At 44.5% G+C, this 12,784-nt stretch overlaps 1 protein-coding gene across 1 annotated transcript in view; it reads left to right on the forward strand.

Annotated features, from left to right (window-relative positions):
- Nucleotides 1–545: 545 nt before the first annotated feature.
- Nucleotides 546–12,784, forward strand: part of CC2D2A (coiled-coil and C2 domain containing 2A) — a gene marked incomplete at its 3' end in the record, with an annotated part of 135,600 nt that continues 123,361 nt past the window's right edge. Inside the window, exons 1-4 of the mRNA XM_082838732.1 lie at nucleotides 546–573; nucleotides 5,705–5,764; nucleotides 8,717–8,800; nucleotides 11,029–11,152. Of these exons, the coding sequence (XP_082694858.1) occupies nucleotides 5,726–5,764; nucleotides 8,717–8,800; nucleotides 11,029–11,152 (247 nt within the window). The 5' untranslated portion in view covers nucleotides 546–573; nucleotides 5,705–5,725. The remainder of the gene's footprint in view (nucleotides 574–5,704; nucleotides 5,765–8,716; nucleotides 8,801–11,028; nucleotides 11,153–12,784) is intronic.

A 12,784-nucleotide genomic window follows, 5' to 3' on the forward strand; every position in this document is an offset into this window, starting at 1 on the left:
CGGGATTCAGAGAATAAGTAGAGATTCCTCTTGCACATTCAATTTTCCATGTTTAACCAGAAAACGCTCCAGAGCAACCTCCAGGGAGCCTGTGCAGCAGATAAGTTAGACATCCTTGCCCTGTAATGACGACCTTCGCTGACTCTAAGCCACCCACCTCTGAGCGTTGCCTGTCGTTGACCAGAAATGCCCAGCAACCAGTTGCGGTAAGGGAAGGGACAGCTCCGAAAGCTTGACCTCATTTCTGCCCAGCTCCCCCATGCTGATTCCCTTTGTGCTTCTCCTGTAAGCTGTGCACCTCTGCTCACCCCATGCATGTGTGTTCCTCTGCTAGAGTAACCTGTCACTTTAAAAGAAAAAAAAAGCCACCTAGTGACCTTCCTTAGGAACGGGTTGCTAAGCGGGTGTTTTTGCTGAGACGAGGCTGCAGCTTCCCAGGGAGCAGCCCAGGGGCCGCCCCAACGTTCAGCCTTTCCCTCTGGATTTTCTAGAAGATTCAACAGTGAGACACATTCCACGTTCCCTTCATCCCAGGAAGGAGAATCTGCAAAGTGCCTTGTAAAGTTCCTTAAGGTAAATTACTTCTTCCCGGGAGCTGGGCTGCAGCAGTGCAGTCCTGCTTTCAGCTACCAGGCTTGGAGTTCAGCCTCTCCCCTGGACACCCTGAGCCTAATGAATTGTAAAGGTAGGGGTCCTCATCATTATTATTTACGTTTTACTTTCTGGAATGGAAACGTACAGTATGACTTGGGCTGCTTTGATTTGAGCCACTGTCTGGTGTCTGGTTTGCAGGAAATTAAGTCTGGTTCATGACAGCCCCTGGGTGGAATTTCTCCCGAAGCTGTCTCTGCTTCCTTCCTAGGACGTCCACGCCATCCTGTTGCATTCTGGTCTCCCGGAAACACTGGCTGCCGGTTGCATTTCTGGGCCTTTTAGTTCAGATTGGTTCGAGGGGCGAAATACTAGTTATTGCAAGCTTCACTTTCCTTGGCATTAGACAGAGGAAGATCTGTTAACAGACAAAGGGTGGCTGCTCTCACCAAAAGACCACAAGGAAATCTACCGGCTGTGTTTAAACTGATTGTTTCTCTTTGTTGCAAAGAGGGGCTCTGAAAGGCTGATAAAGTCTAATGGGAAATACATGTATGTTATTGGATTTTCATATAAGCTTTCCTGCAAGTAAATTCAGGACCAGAATGAAATCTCTTCCAAATGGATCTCCTAGAGCTCTTTTAAGGAGTCATTCATTCAAACATGTATTGATCATCAACAATGCACCAGGCTTCAGTAAGGTGCTGAAGTTTCGAGTGTGCAAAAATGAACTAGAGCAGGTCGGAAGCTCAGAGTTTACTGGGAAGACAGACCTATAAACAGATTATAACAGTACAATGAGCTAAGCACCATAAGAGATTTATGAAAGGGTTTGAGTGCTTAAAGCACAGCAGGATAACTCCCAGGGAGGATCTGGGAGCACTCAGTTCATCAGATAAATGCACTGGGTATATGTCACATCACACAGCTCAGATGTGGTATTTATACTCTTCGAAGACAATATACATTATATGGAGCTGATGAAATGATTCTATAAAGCTATTTGTCACTCACCTTTTACTACAGGAAGCTGTGGCTGGAATAACTTGGGAGAATTAGGAAATGAAATCAAACAGGGTGTGCATGGCACCTGCCCAGTGTTCCAGGATCTAACAGGATCAGACAGAAAAGGCTAAATGCCGTGCACTGGGAGAAAATGCTCATAGGTGTGAGGACAGGGGATGGTTTCAGAAACACCATAAAAGGAAACAGAAAAAAAACTGCCCTGGGCGCAGCTGCGGCATGGGAGAGAGGGCATATTGGTTATTGGTGCCACAAATTCAAAGTTGAGAACCAAAGACAGTAATGGGGAATTTGACGTCCCCTAAGGTCTTTCTTACTACTCTCATTCCTGTCCCCTAACTGCTTTTTCCCTCCTCATTCTTTTCTTCTACATTCCACCTCTACCGTCACCTTTTCTTAATAATAACACTTACTTCCCAGTATTGAGAGCCTGGTCCATGCTACGCATTTTACTACACATATTCTATCATTTAACCCTGATAAAATAATCACTCATTGAGGTAGGAATTATGATCACAAGTTTACAGGTACAGAAATGTATCTCAGAGGGGTGAAGGCATTGCTCCAACATCACACAGCTGATAAACAGAGCTGGAATTTGAATCCAGGTTCACATAATTTTTTACAAAGGTCTCACTCTTTCTATAAACCCATGTATTCACTGTTCTGGGGTAGGACGCATATACTGTATTATCTTCTAAGTAGCCAAGGTTGAAAAGCATTGCATATAATGCCGCCCTTTTCATATACATTCGTTCCTTTTTCTCTGCTTCTTTAGAATTTACCACAAGACCCTCTGGACAGGACTCTGATCCTCTGATGACTCTCAGAGACAGTCCATTTGTTTGGATGAAGGCATCAGTACTTTCCTTGAAAAATATCTTTGGTTTTCTGCATTGAGTTAAACTAAATACATCGTTGACCTAAAGTAGCCAGAGCCCTTTCCCAGAGGGGCAATGCTCTGTGCTTTTCAATTGTAAATATTTCGAGAATAGTGGACTAACATAGAAGAGTTACTGATATTGCAAAACCAGAATAAACGTTGAGACAGAGAGGTAGGGGGACATGGAGGAGGACCCTGGAATCACAGATTCTCGGGGCCAAGTTCTGATTGTGACATTTAATAACCATAATGGCAAAGCACAGAACCTGTCAGAGGCTAACCTCAGAGGAAACCTCCATTTCCACATGTGCAAATTGAGGCATATGCTACTAAGCTGGAAGTGTTTTTGTGAGCCCAAGTGATAACGTATATCTAGAGAGTGAACAAAATAAGTCTGCAGTGAATCACGGCTCTTATTTTGATGTTGCCAATAGGGATATATTAACAAACACTCAATGTACATGATGATGACAAGCTGCATATTAAAGTTGCAGAGTATTGATTGGTTTTCTTAGCAACAGTGCTCATAAAAAGATAAATTTTGATGTCATTTGATTTCCTTAGAAACTCATTCAAAGGTAATGATCAGGAAAAAATGAGGAGAAAAAAATCAACCCCATTATATTTTTCATTTTCTGCTTCTGTTTCTTCCCATGTAACATTTTTTAACTTGTTGAGAATCTTTTTTTTCTTTAGTTACTAAAATATTTCACAGTTCTTTTTTTTCCACTTCATAATTCCCACTGTTTCAGGGAGCTCCCTTGCCCTGTAGAATTTTATTTTTATTATCTGCCCCCTGATTCTCTCTAGATTACCTCCACACCCTTTTAATATCCTAGCTGCTTTCACCATTTCCTTTCCTCCATATTTGACAGCTTGGGAGGAGTTCTGGACTGGAGACAATAGAATTTCAGATGCTTTATTTCCCTTTAAGGTGTTAATTCTCCGTTAGGGTAAATGGAACCTTGAAGGCTTCAGATGAGCTGCTTACATGACGAAGTCCCAGTTAAGATTCAGATTCCATAGCTATTAGAAGGGCTTATGATTTGTCAGCCTTGCTGTTGCTCCCCATGTCTCTCATTTAATCTTCACAGCAGCCCAAGGAGGACAATGAAGCTTTGAAGGCCTTCAGAATGTGGCCAAGGAAGACACAGCCAATAAAGAGTAATTTAGTCATTCATTCAACAAAATTTATTGTGTCTACTGGGAGCCATAGTCCTAGGCTCTGGGGCTAAACAATGAGCAAATGTTCCTGCCCTCTTGTAGCTTATATTTTATGAGAATGGGCAGACAATAACAAATAAATATGTATGTCAACTGGTGATAAGTACTATGAAAAAAGAAATCGCTGTAAGGTGGTTATGGAGTTCCAGGAGGGTGAGGGTGGGAGATTAGCATTGTACTGTGAGTGTTCAGGGAAGATCTCTCTGATAAAATGAAATCTGAGCAGTCCTGAAGGAAATGAAAAGAGAGAGAACAGGGTAGATGTCTTGGGAAAGAGATTTCTAGGCAGAGCAACTGCAAAGGTCCTGAGGCAAGAAGATTCAAGGGCAGATCATGGAGGGGCTTGTAGGCCATTGAAGGATTTTGGATTTAACTCTGTTAAGAGAAGGAAGTCACTGGAGAATTTTGAGCGGAAGAAGGATATGATCTCACTTATATGTTAAACAATTCACTCTGGCTTCAGTACAGAGAATGGGTTGTGCGGTGGGAAGCAAAGACGTCAGGAGATTCTTACAAAAAACCCTGAGAGACAACGGTACTGGACCAGGGTGGTAACAGTGAGCTGCTTAAAGGTGGTGGGATTGTCAATGTAATGTGAAGGCGAAGACGGCAGGGTTTCTGATGGATTGGATGTGGTGTGTCATGTGAGAGCCAGAGAGGATTCAAGAATGACTCCCAGGTTTCTGGCCTGGGAAAAACATAGAGTTCTGTGTATTGCAACAAGGAAGGTTGCAGGACAAGCAGATTCAGGAGTGATGACAAGGAGCTTCATTTGGGGCATGTTAATCCAAGGGAAGGTGTCCATCAAATGCTTGGATATTTGAGTCTGGAGTTCTGGGGAGACGTTTGGGCCCTGGATGTAAATTTGGGGAGCATCAGTAGATTGACGGTATTTAAAGCCAAGAGACAGGACGATCTCACCAAGGGAATGGGGCAAGGCTGAGCCCCAGGCACTGTCACACGTGGTGCTCGGAAGATGAGAAGAAACCAGCCGAGGAATCTGAGGAGGAGAAGCAGTGGGTAGGGGGAGAACCAGGAAAGAGCATGTCTGAGAAGCCAAGTGAAGAAGATATTTCAAGAAAAAGAAAGCAACTGGTCACTTTCATTACTAAACGCCTCTGACAGGGCAACTAAGGTGAGGGCTGAGGATGGATCATAAGATGTGGTGATGCGGGGGTCCTTGGAGATGCTGGCAAGAGTGGTTCCAGGGAGCGCTAGGCTCAGAAAACTGATTTGGAAAGAGAGGGTTTGAGGATTTTTCTTTCAGAGGGTTGAACAACTGAGCGACAGAAAGAGATGTGAAGCCCGGAGAGAGTTTTTTAAGGAAGGGGCCTTTGTACATGGATAGGAATGAACCAAAAGAGCAGGAAGAAATGACTATGCAGGTGAAAGGGGGAAACTGTCCAGGTCAAGGCCCTGGAGGGGGCGGGAGCAGTGCCCAGGCAGAAACCCTGGCCCAGATGGAAGCAGGGACAGACCACAGGAGCAAGTGGAAGCAGAGGGGGTGACATGACTCAGTGGGGTGAGACAGGGGGACGGGGATGGGGGAGGGTCCATCCCTGGCTTTATCTCTTTGCTCTTGAAATGAGAACAAAGGCCAAGGGTAGAGAGTGAAGGGGGATGGGAAGGTGAAGGTTTGAGTGGAGAGGATAGGCTGTGAAATAGTCCTTCAGGAGTTGGATTCCTACCAGGGTCATCTGACACCACGGGCAGAACCTTCTCCTGGCTTCCACCTCCTACACAGGAAAGCCAAGATCTTTGACAGGCTCGTGGGGACAGAGGGTCCAGCCTCCTTCCTTCTCCTCTGGGGCTCACGTCCACCAATCCTGGGGCCTAAGAATGCATTCCTTGTGGATGCAAGGTCTACTCAGTTCAAACACTTCACTAACCATCAAGGTCAGCTTCAGCGTTATCAGTAGTAAGAAGAAAGATGTTTCACTGAGTTCAAAGGACCTGACTTCTTCTTTGGTCTTTGCCTGTCAGGGAGGAGCCATCACAGCTAAAATGAAGCCCAAGGAAGAAAAAGTGAAAATAATTACAGAGGTGAGTGATGGCTTAGATGTCTCCAGGGGATGTATCTTTGTGTGTGCATGCTCATGTCACACGTGCTGGTGAGTGAGGAAGTTAGGCCAGAAATGAGCATTTATTGCACGCCTACTGCATGCAGAAGGTGCTACCTTGGGCACACAGAGGAGAATAGGGGTGCATGCAGCCCTGCAGGTGCTCCAGGATTGAGGGCTCTGAAGCTGCTTTGTCACCATTTCATGAATTCCAACAGACAGCAGTTCTGAGTTACCACCTAAAGGGTCCAGTTCTACTGAACCACATTGATGTCTTTTTTTTGGGGGGGATTATAGTTGATTTACAATGTTGTGTTAGTTTCAGGTATACAGCAAAGTGATTCACTTATACATATACATAGATTCATTCTTTTTCAGTAAAGCACATTGATTTCTAAAGAAATTCAAAATGAGGATAACAACTGTAGATATAACCACTTATAAAACCCTCATGGAGTCCTGCAATTTCTAACTCATTTTGTGCAAAACATCATTAAACGCTGTCTGGACCAGAGGAGCGAAGCCTTCTCCAGTTTGGAGACCAGAGACCTCCGAACAGAAGAGGAAGTATTCCTCTCAATCCTCCTTTCTCTCTTGGCTCTAAGGCTCAGTAACTTGAGACCATAGAGGCAGAAATGGGGACAGTATGCTATTTCCAACAGGAACTTCAAAAAGCCTGAAGGAACCCAGATGAAACCACACAGATTAACTTTAAGCAAGATATCAAGTACTGACAACTTACCTACATCTACCTGTGCTCATTCATTCATACAACAAATATTCATTGTGCCTCTGGTCCCTGGGAATAGAGCAGTGAAGAAAACCCTGAGCTCTCCTGGAGTTCACATTCAGTCTAATTTGAGGTCCTACTGGAGAGTTTTCCATTGACAGAGGATCAAAACATTATTGGAAAGCCAAAAAAAAAAAAAAAGCTTGATGTATATTTCTCACAAGTCCATTCTAAGCCAATAAGAATTTAGACTTGAATTAAGAGCCACAGTTGCACACCGCTCTGAAGAAGGAGGTCTGAGTGAGGGTGGGGCTTGCACCCAGAGGATGAGTCAGAGCGATCAGGTCCCTTAGACAAAGAAAAAGCCCAAGCCATGCCCACTCCCTGGTTGGGACCTCAGTTCCCTCCTCTGCAGCTGAAGCTCAGGTCTTCTCTAAACAGATGGCCAAGGGCACTGCTGAGTGGTTGAAGCCTAGCCCAGCAACCTGCATGCCATTTCTTTGAAATCTTATATGATTAAAACCCATGCTTTGTGTTCCAAGTTTGTTTCAGTATAAAAACAAAATTTTCCCAATTTTAGAAAAAAAAATGTCTAATAAATCCGGTACACCAGAAGAGGTTCTGGGTTTATCTTGCAACTTCTTTTATACCCCGAGGTACTTGTGCCCTGGTTTGCAAAACTCAAACTAGAAAACTTTAAAGCTTCAAACTTAAGAGGCTTCAGCTCTAACATTTTATGACTAAAACTTTAGAAAGCATAATATGGAAAAAGAAACGAAGTTGGCACTGTTAAAGGATTTCTCCCTTTTCAGGAACACTCCCACACTGTTGGTAGGAATGTAAATTGGTACAGCCACTATGGAAAACAGTATGGAGGTTCCTTAAAAAACTAAAAATAGTAATACCATATGACCCAGCAATCCCACTCCTAGGCATATACCCAGAAAAAATCTTAATTTGAAAAGATACATGCACCCCAATGTTCATTGCAGGACTGTTTACAATAGCCAGGACATGGAAGCAAACTAAATGTCCATCAACAGAGGAATGAATAAAGATGATGTGGTACATATATACAATGAAATATTACTCAGCCATAAAAAAGAACAAAATAATGCCATTTGCAGCAACATGGATGGACCTAAAGATAGTCATACTGAGTGAATTAAGTCAGACACAGAAAGCCAAATCATATGATACTGCTTATATGTGGAATCTAAAAAAAGGATACAAATGAACTTATTTACAAAACAGAAGTAGAGTTACAGATGTAGAAAACAAACTTATGGTTACCCGGGGATAAGGGAGGGGGAGAGGAATAAATTGGGAGATTGGGATAGACATACACACACTACTATATATAAAATAGATAACTAATAAGAACTTACTGTATAGCACAGGGAGCTCTACTGAATACTCTGTAATGACCGATATGGGAAAAGAATCTAAAAAAAGAGTGTGTGTATATATATATATATATATATATATATATATATATATATATATATATATATATATATATATATATATATATATAACGAATTCACTTTCTGTACTCCTGAAACTAACAAAACATTGTAAATCAACTATACTCCAAGAAAATTTTAAAACAAAACAAAACACAAAAAGGATTTCTCCCTTTTCAAAAAGACCTGAAAAAATTTGCATTAAATACAAACTTCCACGGTGATTTAACATGTATCCTCATTATTCTCTACCTGATAGTAAGGCTGTGGGGAGCAGAGAAGCCCAACCCTGGAAGCCCCTAGTGTGATTCTGATATCGTCCTGGGCCAGAGGCCTCCATCCGGGTCAGTACATCAGTCCTGGCAGATTCACTTGTTCGTGGCCTTCATTAGATTATGACTTTTGAGGGAAGTCACCTCCGGTACCTCTGTGCGCCCAAGGCCTGGAACACAGTCAGCAGTCCATAAATTCCCTAGGCATGAATGAGCACCTGGGTTGATGGAAGCTCCAACACCATATCATTGACCATCTTTCCATTTGGATACAACTTTTGAGAAGAGTAGATGGTGATGTCTGTCCACTGTCCCTTCGCTCACACTCAACTTTAGTGGGTGGAGGCTCCAGGACAAGACAGTCATTTTAACACCTAAAAATCCCACCCCTCTTCCTCACTTATCATTTTTTCCCAATTTACACACACACACTAAGAGATAACTCTTCCATTTGCATCTTAACAAAGGAGTTCATTGAAGACCGTGAGGATGCAGATGAGGGAAGACAGAAGAAGTCCGTGAAAGTTGCAAGACAAAAAGGAAAGAAGCAGGTAGGGAGTGACAGAAGCACTTGTGTGTCTACTGGGCTGTCAGTTAACAGCTCACTGCACCCCGAGAGGCCATACAGCCTCCTGTGGGTACAAGCACTTGGCCTTCTCTGGGAGAGGCAGGGATGCTGGTGGATGGTCCAGCTGAAGGACCCTATGTGGGGTCTCACAGATGATCCTCACCATGAAGCCATAGGCAGTATTTGGAGCATGTTTCCTCCAAGGTTTTTCCCATCCCCTGAGAGAGGTTTAGAAATGCTGAAATGAGCCCCTTTAGTGCTGTCATCAAAGGCCATAGACTAAGACCAGCGGTAGATGGCAGTGCAGGATTACGAATCTCAGGGAACTTCCACTTTCCCAGCTCCAAGCCCAAATTCTGCCTCAGTCTAAATCAAGGCCAGCCCCCATCTCCCGGGCCTGCTGGCGGTCCCTCGCCCGGCTCTGCCCGCAGCAGAAGTTGCCCTCCTTGGCCGTGAGCATCCCTATACAAGGTCCACCTTCTCCAGGTAAATAGACGCCCTTGGAAAGGAGGCCGGGAAGATTTTGCGGAGGGGCGATCGGCTTGGAATAATCCAGATGCGAGCAGGGGAGGGAGGGGAAGGAAAGCCATTTTGAGCCGGCAGCCACGTGATGGGGCCGCCTGGAGAGCGGGGACGGGGTGGCGGGGAGGGCACCAGGAGAGCCGAAGTCAGGGGAGAAACCCCTTTTCAGCTCTCCCGTCGCCCAGCACAATCCCGTTGGGACAAGCTGGGCCAAGGAAACTCCTTCTCTGTAGCTGGGATGGAGTGGCCCAGGGGAGGGCCCGGAGAGGCTGGAGGTGCTACCTGGCCTTGTGGCTGGGTCCTCTGGCCACTCAGGAACTTTAACCCCTTCCTGCAGGGTCAGCGGGGGGCTCTGCAGCCGGGGCCACGGGGCCCAACGAGGCGTCAGATGAGCCAGTACAAATGGAAAGAGCTCAATTCCTTAGCTCCAAGGCCACAGGCACAGTAAGCAATGGTGACTGGGGCTAGGGGTGTGGAGCTTGGACTAAACGGGAGAAAGGAGCAGGGATGGAAAGGAGAAGGCACTTTCTGTGTCCTAGGTGTGGCGCTTTCTTGAGACATCATCTCATTCCTTGAACTGCACAAAGAGCCCTGATCAGACAACGAACGTGCAGTCTTTGGTGCTTTGTGAGAAATCTGGAGAGTGTTTCTTAACCCCAGCGGCACTTCAGAATCACTTGGGGATTTTTTTTTTTTTTAAGTCAAATGGCTCAGGTCCACTCCAGGCCATTTATTTAAGTCAGAATGTCTGTGCTTTACAAAGTGCCTGTACATAGCAGCATCTCAGTGAATGGGCTATTTTTATTTCCCTTCTTTTACGGATGACGAAGGAAGTTAGGAAGTTCGATAAGTCGCTCGAGTCCCACGGTAAATGTGAGTTTGGAGGCAAGCCTTTGTCTGGCCCAAAGGCCATCACTCACCTGGGGCCTCCACTGCCACTTCTGCTCACCAGTCTGTCCTCCCCTGAGAGTTTGGGGAAGGAACCAGAGGCTGTTCTTTGCCCTGGATTAACCAGGGACACTTTGACAGCTATTTCCAAATGAGTTGGAGCTGGGATCAAATAGTTTGGTTGTGATTTTCCTGTTTCCCTTTTCCTCCAAATTTCTACAGAGCTCTACACATTAAACCTAGAAAAAGTGAAGATATTCATTTTTTTTAAATTTCTTTTTAAATTCATTTCTTTATTTTATTTTTTGGCTGCATTGGGTCTTCGCTGCTGCTCACGGGCTTTCTCTCGTTGTGGCGAGCGGGGGCCACTCCTCATTGCAGTGTGTGGGCTTCTCATTGCGGTGGCCTCTCTTGTAGAGCATGGGTTCTAGGTGCGCAGGCTCAGTAGTTGTGGCACACAGGCTTAGTTGCTCTGTGGCATGTGGGATCTTCCCAGACCAGGGCATGAACCTGCGTCCCCTGCATTGGCAGGCGGACTCCTAACCACTGCACCACCAGGGAAGTCACTGTGCCACCTGGGTCATCTCCCCAAGAAACCTCTTAGAGAAAATCAGGATCGGCACTGCTTCCTGTGGGGATAGGTGATCATGACCACAGTGACTCAGGTGACACAGACCACAGTTATCTAGATCTGAAGAGGATTAAGGCCTGTCCCCTTGCTAAGTGACCCACCTCATCCTGAGATAGCATCTCAGTCAACCGAAGCCCTGAGATTCACAACCTCTGACCATCTGCCCACAGCTGTCGGCTGCTGGCCCCAAGGAAATGGTGTCTGAAAAATCCCATCCAGACGACCAGCAGGAGCCCGTGCAGGAAGGTTCTGACACTCACCTCCTGGGCACGACGAGCCGACGAGGCCCACGGAGTAAGTTCTGTCAACCAGTATTAATTGCCTCCTGGGATCAGCACAGAGCATCATGGGGATTTTGCTTGGGTATTATTTTTTGTGTGCGTCCACCGCCCTCCACAGCATTTTACCCCAATTCTAGGCAATTTCTAAGTTCACCTCTGTCTGGGAGACAGGACACAACCCCAGGACATATTTACATAACCACAGAATTTTGAAGCATTCATTGAAATAGAAATGGTGCAAATAATCAAACAGGTAGACATTCAAGGGTGGGTGAAATGGGAAGGCATATTTGTCAATGAAATAGTACTAGAATCAGATGTTGGAAAACCTGAGGATGTTTCTGAAGCTCTCGGAGATCCTGCCCCTCGAGGACCCCTTCTCTTATCCATCCCTCACCCCACCCCCCAACACACACACACACACACACACACACACACACACACACACACACACACACACACTCCCTTCCCCCTCCAGGAACTGTGGCCTGTATTTTACAGCATTACTTTTCCTTATCATAGTGACCATCATTCATTCTCTGCTCATTGTAGGGAAAATGATTACCCCTCACTTGTTGCTTTTCTTGAACAGTGGATTAGACCAGAGAAGAAGGCGTGTTACACTTTTCAATTGTTACATAATTATTATTACTCTATTTTTCTGCAGCTGAGCTGGGGAATAAAGTAACTTTTGGAAATTAGAGGGCTTTGGAAGCAAGTTCATCTGAAGTCCAACCCTCAGAAAAATGTGGTTCCCATCCAAAAGCAATAACACAGTAGAACTGTTACCAGTTAGTAAAGTAGAACCAAACTTTATCCCATATATAACTTTATCCCATATAGTTGCTTCATTTTCTAAATGGGTAAAATTATTCATTATTGAAGATTACAGTTTGTCTTAGTGTGCTCAGGCTGCCGTACCAAAATATACCATAGACTGGGTGGCTCTAACAACAGACATTTATTTTCTCACAATTCTGGAGGCTGGAAGTCTAAGATCAGGGTGCCCATGTGGTCACTTTCCAGTGAGTCCTCTCTTCCTGGCTTGTAGGTGGCTGGCATCTCCCTGTGTGCTCACTTTGGTGTCTCTTCCTATAAGGATGCTAATCCTATTATATTAGGGCCCTACCATATAACCTCATTTAACCTTCATTACCTCCTTAGAGGCCCTGTCTCCAAATATAGTCACATTGAGGGCTAGGGCTTCAACGTATGAATTTTGTGGGGACACAATTCTGTCCATAGCACAACTATTGAATATTTAAGTAGTTGTTTTAAAATCAAGAGAAAAAAGAATGTCAGAGAGCATGGCCAGTAATAAAGGCTCTGTAGCATAATGAAAAGTGAATTCTTTCCTTCTTCCTAAAATGGGAGAAATACTCTTTGCTGTCACCATGGGGGTGATTGTAAGGATCAAATCAAGAAAAGGATGTGGAAATATTTTAAAGAGTGTGCACAGTTTAAAATATTTAAATAGTATGCACTAGTATTTTAAATAGATAAATACACAGTAACTAAGGTGTGTTAGAGTGAGATAATAGGCAATCTACGCATTAGTCCAAAAGGAAAAAATAAAAAATACAATTTATGATTTGAAGAAGGAAAGAACAGTACAAGGCTAAGATGTGCCTGCCTGAGCAAGGTC

Source organism: Leucopleurus acutus (assembly GCF_964270905.1).
Source record: "Leucopleurus acutus genome assembly, chromosome: 4".
Classification (NCBI taxonomy): Eukaryota; Metazoa; Chordata; class Mammalia; order Artiodactyla; family Delphinidae; genus Leucopleurus; species Leucopleurus acutus.